This window comes from Oryzias melastigma, linkage group LG18, assembly GCF_002922805.2.
Source record: "Oryzias melastigma strain HK-1 linkage group LG18, ASM292280v2, whole genome shotgun sequence".
NCBI lineage: Eukaryota > Metazoa > Chordata > Actinopteri > Beloniformes > Adrianichthyidae > Oryzias > Oryzias melastigma.
The window spans coordinates 23,983,836-23,994,112 of NC_050529.1; the positions used below are offsets into that span (position 1 = coordinate 23,983,836).

A 10,277-nucleotide genomic window follows, 5' to 3' on the forward strand; every position below is an offset into this window, starting at 1 on the left:
CCCAGGAGATAGCAGAAGAGCTATTGTCTGATAGCTCAGGGGAGGAAGTGTTGACCACCAGGGTGGTCCGTCGCAGAATAATTATTAAGGTAAAAACATATATAATCCAGCTGAGAACCATTGTGGAGGCAGAATGAATGGCATGGTAACTTTTGTTTGTGGCCCCCATACACTCACTCTAATTTACCAGATTGACCACATCACCTCAAAGGAAAAAAAAAAGTTGTACTTTTGGGAAGATGAAATTTAGCTGTTTCGGTTAAAGAAACACTATCGATAAACTTTTTTTTTTTCTACCACTCATCCAAATAAGTAGATTTAGATGTCTCCCATGAAATCACTCTAGTCAAACATCTGGGTTACTGTTCTTTACATTGGATCACTGCTGCACTCTCACCAGGTCTTGAGTAGCTGTGGTCGCTAAAACCTCCAGTCCAAACCCTTCATGCCGAGCCCCAAGCAGGGCGGCTTTAGGTCCCATTTTTAAAGTCCTTGGAATGGTTGTAGGTCCAGCCATATATGGCTGGACCTACAACCATTCACTCTATAGAGTGAACACTCATCCAAAAGGGCCACTAAGCTCTCGACTACTTCCATAATCAAAGGTGCATAAAATTGTATGTAGACAGGTAGACTGCTTTACAAATATGAGAAAAGATGAGTTGCTCTCATCGACTTCACTTCAGGTTTATGTTGCGTGTAGGTGCCAATCGTGCAGTAAGTTGTGCAGTAAATATTTCATAGTCAACTGCTTGTGGTATAATTACAAGAAAATTACCAAAGCCAGAGGTGTCAAACTCATTTTTGTTCAGGGGCCAGATTCAACCTGATTTTAAGCAGGCCAGACCAGTAACATAATAGCCAAAGAACCCATGGTCAACTTATCTGTAGCTCTTCTTTGTTTTGTACATTTTTCCTAGAAAGCTCAGCACTCAATGTCAATCTTTCTGCTTTTTGACGAAATTTTGGTAATTGTGGTGTCACACCTGCTCATTTTCATAACAACTTATCAGCAGTGAGGCTGGCAGGGAACCAAAGTGCATCTTACCCAGATGTGGCACGTGTCTGCAAAGATATCCTGTTAATTTCCTGATGTACTGCAATGCATGTATTTCTTTTCTTTTGCTTTCCCAGAATTGCACATTGCAGTGATTTCTTTGAATACCCGGAAACCTTAACTCACCACAAGAATGGGCTAGAAACTTGCTTTTTTTCCCAACATTCTCATATTTTATTTGTTCACAACTGGGCAAGATTAAACCATTTAGCGGGCCTTATAAAGTAGGAGCCCACAAAGACCGACAGAAGAAGAAACCTTTAGTGCACAGAAGTTATCAACTTTCTGCATACTCAAAGTCTCTAGAGCTTCAAATTTTTGGTGCCTGACTTCATCTGATTCATTTGATGCAAGTGTGAAGCTTGATAGAAGCGGGTATTTTGACGTGTGGTTGCTCCACAGCAGGGGTGTCTGATTCAATCGCACAAGGGGCGAAAATCCAAAACGCACTTTAGGTCGCGGGCTGAACAGGATAAACATTTATTGAACACTTAAAAACTACATTTTTAAAACTTTCGAACCCTAACTTTTTACCATAATATGAACTAGATATATAGCATTACCTGCAATAATGCAAGTGTGAATGCTGTAAGCTGAATTTGGCAGCCAAAGATGCTAGTGACGATAGCGTAGTGACGTATGAAGATGCTGAAATTGACAGCTTACAAAAAGTTACAAATAAGCACAAGATAACATCGGACCGATAATAGCAATAAATTAAAATGATCTGGAGGGCCGGATTCGGCCCCCGGGCCTTGACTTTAACACATGTACTCTATAGGAATGAAGTTTTGCCCCTTAAGTCTGGTTGAAGAAGCATATTAAGAGGCTTTGTGGGAACTGTGAGATGGACACTTATACTATTTCAACGTAACCCCTCAATGTAGAAAAGGCAGTAAATACAGCGACAAGTCAGTCTGCTATAGAAGAACATGACAGAACATATTTGGTATGAACCAGAATGAAGGCTGTCTCAACCACCATCAATGACACATGTGCCTCAGGAAAACCACACATGGAAACAGTATAAGAAGAGCTGAAGTTCTTGTAACTGCAAAGGAAAGGCTGATGTCATTAAACCCCACGATATACTAAAGAGAAATGTTCTCATGTGTCTGTATATGCATGCAAAATAATGCAAACATTTTTGGCAGTATTGTTTGTGTTAATTCTGCATGTCTCTAAAGTAACATGTTTTTTTTTTTCTTATTTACTGTTAAATACCAACCAAAGCTCTTTAAAGAATAGTTACTCATCGCTAATATTACCAGGAATTACAAAATTTGTTTTGATAGCTAAGTAGCCTAAATAAGACTTGCTAACTCTTATTTAAATGATCTCAAGATAAAGAGAATACAATTTCTAAACTACTTCAATCAATTGGATTCTTATTTCTTTGTTTACCATTTGCCTCTTTACATTTGCCATCATTTTGTCTCATCTTTCTATTGAGTTCAGAACAGAGTAAATAATGACAGAAGAAAACAGCATGTGGATTGTAAAACGTTGGTTCCTTGTTTGTTACTGTTACATACAGGGATACATTAAAAATCCTCTGAGGTTTTGAACCCCAGACAAATAGGCTGTTTTGATCATCATTGAATGATTTAAGATGTCAAAGTTGGAGGTGTGAACTGATCTCTTGCTCTGTGATTTTGCAGGGGGATCACCTGCCAGACATTCCACCACAAACCGTCACAGAAGAGAAGTACACAGATGAGCATGGCAACATGGTTGTCAAGAAAGTAAGATTCACCATTGACATGAGGATGACTCCCTCATTGTTTCCCCTCATGATGACGAAGCTCTCCAGGCAAAAGCTATTCTTTTAGAAGAATGTCATTTTCTCTTGTCAGATCACACGGAAGGTGATTCGTAAGTACGCATCACCGGATGGCCTGGAGACGCAGGAAGTGACGATGGAGGGATCCCAGCAGGAGACGGTGCAGATTGAGGAAGGAAGCGGTTTGTCCCAGGTAGTGAAGAGAACAGTGATCCACAGTGAAGGAGAACAAAAAGAGGTGAATGCTGTTCCATCGTTCCATTTCTGTAGTTTAATCTGTAATTCACACCCTCCACCCTAAATGACAACTTGGAAAAGACCCAGAAATTCCTCTTACAAATGAACAGGATAGAAGATTTTTCACTTGGATTGAAAAACTGATCATCAATTCCTGTATATTGAGCAAGGATTTGCTAGTTTATTTATTAACATTTTAAACTACTTATCAGTTCTGATAGTGAAGAGGATTTCCTTCCCATCACAGCAGTCTCCAATGTTGTTGTTCACAAGGGAATTTATTTGAGCTTTTACAGATGCTCTCTGTGAGTGAACCTGGTTTCAGATCTGGAACTTGGTCTTGTCCGGTGCTGTGTACTGCACCACCACAGCGTGAATGGCTAACACCTGAAAATCCTTAACCTACAGCAGAGTTTGAATGGAAGAATTTAAATGAAACTTGTGAAGATAAAAGGAACTACAACAGACGAAGTGAAAAAACAAAGTCTTTCAGCTTAAAAAAGAAAGAATTAAGGAAAAAGACATTTATTACAGCACACGAAAGCTCTTAATCTGTTAAGCAGATGGCAAAAGTTTTCATAACACTGACACAGCTTTGGATTGGATGAATTTTAGAGAAAATGGCAAATTTTTGAAAGCTTTTGAGAAGCCAGAAACCTCCAGAATTCCTCTAAATTGGACTGCACTCAAACATTCTACACAAAAATGCAGCTCACAATGAAAGCAGGCTACAAGGATAGGTTTTAGTTCTATATCTAAATCAACATATTCAAATTTAGAGCTAGTCAAAAACTGTTTCTTAAAAGTCAAATCAAAACAAAAACACCATAAAAGGAATGTGGGACATCTTAAGTAGCCTGATTAGACATGGCACTTTCCCAGATTGCCTTGCTGATCCACACTGTAAAAAGCAAAATAATAATGCTATAGTAAACAATTTAAATAAATATTTTATTAAAGGTTGGCCCAGATTTAGCATCAGTGTTGGGCAGTTAATAAAAAAAATGAAAACATTCAATTAACTCAATATACCATACAACTATTACAGAACAAAAAGTTATAAATGTTTAAAAAAAAGTCAAATTAAACTATCTACAGAATGCCATGATATAGACACGTCTCTGGTGAAACAGGTCATACATTCTCTTTCAAAACCCCTTGTTTACATCTGTAGTCTCTCATTTCTGTGTCCCTAGCAAAATGAAAACCACTAAAGTTATTCCAAGTTATAAAAAGGACAAATACAACTACACAAACTATTGACCAATCTCATTGTTACTACAGTTTTCCAATTTTTTGGAAAAACTCTTTGATAAGCATTTAGAAAAAAATTCTGACAAATCCTCACTAATAAATGAAGGACAGGGTGGTTTTGGTACAAAAAGAAACTGTCAGGGATGGAGGTGTAGGACCCAAATGCAGGAGACAGGACATGGTGGCGGAAACTCAAACATTTACTTAGATGAACTCAAAACATGACAAAACCAGGAGAACACAAACCAGTAACGTGACACAACAGAACAGATGACCTGACAATGAGAACTGAAGACCAGACACTTAAATAGGCTGAGGACAATTAACTAAATGAAAACAGCTGTGAGTGATTTGACCAGAACATGGTGAGACTGACAGGGAAAACAGAACATCACAAAACTGAGGCATGGATCATGACAGAAACACAACCATGGCTGTAATTGATGCCTTAGAGGAAATTTGCTTTAGGTAACAAAAAGCACTCAGCTGATATAGTAGTTGATTTAAAAACAATTTTTGAAACTATAGATCATACAATATTACTTAGTAAGTTAGAAGGATATGGAATAAGACGACTAGCATGGAAGTGGATAAAAAGTTTACTAACAGGAAGGATGCAGCATGCTAACACTGAGCAATATACTTCTAGCAATCTAGAAAGGATGTGGTGTTCCTCAGGGCTTGGTATTAGGACCAACACTATTTATCTTGTACATTAGTGACATTTACAATGTAACAAAATTATTAAAACTTGCAGATGACACAAATATTTTTTTGTAGTGTTGATGGTTATTCTAAACTTATTAAGATTATAAATGAATAACTAAATATTATTAAAACATGGCTAATTTGCAACAGATTATCATTTAATTTAAATCTAGCTAAAATTGTTATATTTGGTAACCACAAGCAAAATTTCGATCAACAAATAAATATAAATGGTTTCCCAACAAAAAATAGAATAATTGACTCTAAACTCTCTTGGAAAACAGACATTAGACACATAAAAATATAAATCTCCAAAAAGCTTTCAATAAGAAACAAAGTGAAACCCTTCCTGGACTATAACTCACTGCATACCTTCTACTTAGTGCTCCTCTACTGTAATAAAGTCTGGGGGATGATTATAAATCTTCATTACATTCATCATACATGTTACAAAGATGAGCACCTGCATCATACACAAAGATGTTATTTAGAACATACTAACCAACCTTTTATTCAATCTAAATTATTAAAAGGGGCCGGCTTCAATAAGCCAAGCTTATTCACTATTTGTGCCATGTTGAATACCCTTTACCATTAACACTTTGAAGCAAAATTATGATAGATAAGTGAATAAATTAAATTGTTGGTGATGTTTAGGGGCTGCACGGTGGCGCAGTGGTTAGCGCTCTCGCCTCACAGCGAGAAGGCCCCGGTTCGACTCCCGGCTGGGACCTTTCTGTGTGGAGTTTGCATGTTCTCCCCGTGCATGCGTGGGTTTTCACCGGGGACTCCGGCTTCCTCCCACCGTCCAAAAACATGCTTCATAGGTTAATTGGTGACTCTAAATTGCCCCTAGGTGTGAATGTGAGAGTGAATGTGTGTGATTGAGGCCCTGCGATGGACTGGCGACCTGTCCAGGGTGTACCCCGCCTTCGCCCTTCAGTAGCCGGGATAGGCTCCGGCACCCCCGCGACCCCGAAAGGGACAAAGCGGTCAAGAAGATGGATGGATGGATGGATGGATGGTGATGTTTAGAATATTTATTGCAGTCTTTGATTGTTTTGTTGTTTTTGCACTAAACCTGATCTGTAAATAACTGTCCTATTTGTCCAATATTTTGCTAAACAAAAGACTGAATGAAAAAATAAACATCACGAGGACATTGTCAAAGTGGTTCCTGATGTCTTCCAGCTGACCTGTGGCTCAGCCACAGCATCAGAGTTTGAGGTGGAGCCTGTTCAGGGACGAAAGGTCAGCAAGGTTGTCAAGACAACGGTGGTGAAAGGGGAGAGGATGGAGAGGCGGAGAGGAGACCCCTTATTGTCTGCAGACCTTCCTTCTGCAAGAGAGGACTTTGAGAAGGTTAGTGGGATTAGTCTGTGTTGGTCCACCAATAGGAGGTTATGCTGCCTTAATGTCATAATTAGGCTGTCATAACATGCTTAAATGTCAGAAATAGTGAGCCTGCATTTATTTTCTTCCTCCTAATCTGTCTCTCTCACCTCATTCATCCCAATGCAGGCATTGGGTTATGCTGGTGGCTTTGGGAAAGTGCCTCATGTGGTAGAGAAAGAGACTTTACAGAGCGATGGTTCTGTGGTTAAAAGGTTGGACTGCATGGAGTGTAAAAATCTCAAGTTTGAAGGCGTGGCTTGATTTTACCTTCAGAATTTCACCTTTTCTCCTTAAATGATTTCAGGCTATGTTTGCTGTTTTAGTAACACAGTTTTCTCATCTTTTGGGTTTTGTTACTGCTTAGGTGAGACCTTTTTTGTCTTTAACAGCTCTAGTGAGTTCTGAGCTTTGGTGTTTTTGACTTTGTCCATGTTACGTTTCTGCTCATCACTGTTTGAACCTGTACTAAGCTCCCAAAGAAAGCATGTTACACTAAACACCCCGAGGCAACGGATCCGGTGAACCGGTTTTCTTTCCATAACTTCTGTCAATGTTTTATAAAATGTAATTCCTAAATTACAGAAGGCCAAGAACTAAATGAGATGCATTTCTGCAGAAGAGGAGTTTGAAGCAATGGTGTCTGTCAAAACTGGAATCAGTCTGATTTGCAAGAACATATTTTAATTTGTTCAGTTCCCTACTGACTCTATCGAGTTATTTTTTTAACATTCAAATCAGAAACCAGCTTTTGTTGTTAATGAAACAGTTTTCAGATATGTTGTGACTTAAAGACACACTGCCAATGTGTTTTTAACATGTTCTTGTGGCATTTTTCTTATGAAATTGCATTTCTGAATATTTCTTTACTCAAATTGTTGTGAATCAGAAGTAGACAAAAAAAGACATTTGAAAAAGCTGCCCTGCTCCATGAGCTGAAATCTGGATCAAAACTGCACAGCTGAATAGTTCTGATATTACTCTCCATTTTTGTTACAAAAAAAGATATTACTACCTAAATCTGGCATAATCCTTATTAAAAGACCACTGGGACGCTTTTATAAGAGATCAAAAGATGACTGATGATGATGAGTGGGACTTTAAATTGAATACTCTTGCAAATAAACAAAATAGTTGATAACTACAACAGAACAAAAAAGATTGTTGAGTTTAGACGGATAATAAATTATATAAATTTTTCAAACGCAGCTCTGTGTTAGAGGAAAGCAGAAAACTTGGACTTTTGGTTGAAATATATCACAAATTCTATCGGCACTTACTGGATTGTTGTGTAAAATAATTTTCTTAAGAAGTTTGACTGTCAGTTATGTTTCTGAGCTGTTAATCGTCTTGCTTAACTTTAGACCAGTCACAGGTTGACTGTTGGGTTGCTGGTTTGCTTTAGAACATCAGCCGTACTTCCCAGCGTCCATCACTAATTTTGTTCTGTGAAAGTATGTTGAATCGAGTATCCTTCTATAAGCATTTCCTACCTTTATTAAAGGACCAAAAAGCTTTTAACAAACTCTCATTCACACACACTGAAGGTGGTGCATGACAGTGAAACTGTCATTCAAAGTGCTAATCAAAGAAGTGACCCACGATCACTTGTGACACACACACAGGCACTGCAGGAACCAAACCTTTTTCAATTGTGTTTGATAAACTTCCTTCCAGAATTTGCAGTGTTCTTAACATTACTGGTCCACTTTGTTGCAAGGATCTGATATTAAAACTAAATATAATGAATAGGGCTGTCAGATTTATCGCGTTAATTACGCATTAATCTGACATGTGCATGACGCCGACAATTTTTTTGACGCATTAATCGTGGATTTTCTCATACGTGCCTTTCCAAACCGCACGCAGGCGTCCCTCATTGCCCTCTATCTCACCGGCTGCTCTCACTGGATCACGGGCGGGTCTCCAACCACCGAGCTGCTAGCTAGAACCGGCCCGGTGCCAGGACGCAGAGAGCTCCTGCACCATAACCGGCTCCGGTTCGCGTCCAGTACCACGTCTGGTGGTACCGGCTCGTGTCCAGCGCCGCGTCCCGAGAGCTGCGGACCCCCGTCGTTCCGAACAGCAAGCGCACCGAGGGATGTTTTGAATGTAGTTTAAACAACGGCAGTTATTTGGAGATGAAAAGATAAATCTCAGCTTTGAGTGTAAATATGCAAAATATCCCAAAGTTCTGGATGTTTAAGCGTGATCCAGCCCCAGCATAGCGGTCTGTCTGCCGGCATATTTATGGCGTGAGCTCCGCTGGACACGTCGCTGCATCGAGCTGCAGCCAGAGAACGCGGCGGTAGTAGTAACAGACTGTCCACAGTGTATCCCGCTTTTCTCAGTCTTTAATGTTTTAAAAAACAAAAGTTAATTGGAAATGATAAATCTCTATTTCATTTATTACTGTAGTTCAGCAGAGGAGGAAAAGATTTGGTCCTGACAAAAAATGAACATGAAAGTGTTATGGAAATGTTATTTTTGATGTTTATTTTATTTTATTTTATTTTACTGAACGTTGATTGAAGTTTTGAATTTAAAATGCCCTTCACTTGCACTTGGACTTTTGTTAGGTATTTTATGTTACAGCCTTTTATTGTTAAGAAAGTTTATTTTGTAACATTGTATTGAGATAAAGTATTTCTGATGAAAACTATTAATTTTGCAATTCTTGTTTTCATAATTAATGTAGAACTGCTAAATTCCACGAAGCACACTTTTTTTTCCTAAAAAAAGGCCACATAGTAATTTGCGATTGATCGCGAGTTAACTCAGGACAAAATGCAATTAATCGCGATTACAATTTTTAATCGCCTGACAGCTCTTATAACGAATATTGTGGAAACATCGGTTTATTTTTCATTTAGACGGCTTGTTTTCCCACCTTTAACCAACCCACAAGAGTCAGTTTAAAGTTGTAGTTTATTCAATTATTCTGAAATGACTTCAGAACGAAATGGTCGAGCTTATCCTACTGCTGCAGCTGAGGCTGAAGATTGAAGCTTTCCTCTTCCTCTGGGCTGGTACAAGTCAACAAACACGGGCTTCAGAACGGTTGGATGACTCCTTCTTGACACAGGTTTCAAGACATTAGAAGTGATGAAATACATTTTTGTGCTGTTTTTGACTCATTACAAATCATTTCAAAATGAAAATGGCTATAGAAAAGAAGGAAGTCAGGCCAAAATATTGCACAGAAGTTGTTCCAGTTCAATTGTTTTTTAATCTGTGGATTTTTTCCTTCAACACAGAAACAAAAGCTGTTCTTGTATTCTTTGTCGCACTGCAGAAGCCGAATGCATAAGTCTTGCACCCAGAAAAGGACTGTGGTGAGGGATGCACAGAGAAAGCACTTGCACCTGGAACGCCTGGAGGACACCCCAGATGCCCTGGAGCCTGACGCCCTGCAGCAGCACCTGAACGCACTGCTCCAACGCTACTGTCAGGATGTCCAGGAAGAAGAGCAACAGGAGGAGGAGAGATCTGACTAAACAGCTTCTTCAACTGATCCTCACCTAAAATCTACCACTAAGGAAATGTGGCTCCTCTGAAACAGAAGGGGTTCTGGTCCTCACTGATCATTACAACCAAGATGTTTTCTTTAGTTTCTGGATGATAAGAAAAGCAGAACAACGGATTCTTGTGCATTGGCACCTCCTGTGCTTTGATGGTGACTAAAGAAAGCTCGACTTGTTGCTGGTGTTCCCTGTTTGTCACCATTTGGCTGATGTGACAAAAACAGTGAATCAAAAGATGAATCTCATGGAAAAGCAGGCAAAATTTGCCATATGCATGAGCTCCTTCTTGGTTAAGAATTGTAAAGATTTGTACATAGAAGAG

At 39.0% G+C, this 10,277-nt stretch overlaps 1 protein-coding gene across 29 annotated transcripts in view; it reads left to right on the forward strand.

Moving 5' to 3' along the window:
- ank2b (ankyrin 2b, neuronal) overlaps positions 1-10,277 on the forward strand; it is a 203,536-nt gene extending 193,259 nt beyond the window's left edge. For 26 of the 29 annotated variants that reach the window (XM_036216674.1, XM_036216677.1, XM_036216668.1 and 23 more), the window contains 5 exons: positions 2,719-2,802; positions 2,914-3,078; positions 6,231-6,401; positions 6,561-6,646; positions 9,727-10,277. In XM_036216674.1, the coding sequence (XP_036072567.1) occupies positions 2,719-2,802; positions 2,914-3,078; positions 6,231-6,401; positions 6,561-6,646; positions 9,727-9,928 (708 nt within the window). In that variant the 3' untranslated portion in view covers positions 9,929-10,277. Of the gene's footprint in view, positions 1-5; positions 90-2,718; positions 2,803-2,913; positions 3,079-6,230; positions 6,402-6,560; positions 6,647-9,726 lie in introns of all 29 variants that reach the window. The other 3 variants (XM_036216684.1, XM_036216673.1, XM_024287855.2) reach the window with 3 other exon arrangements.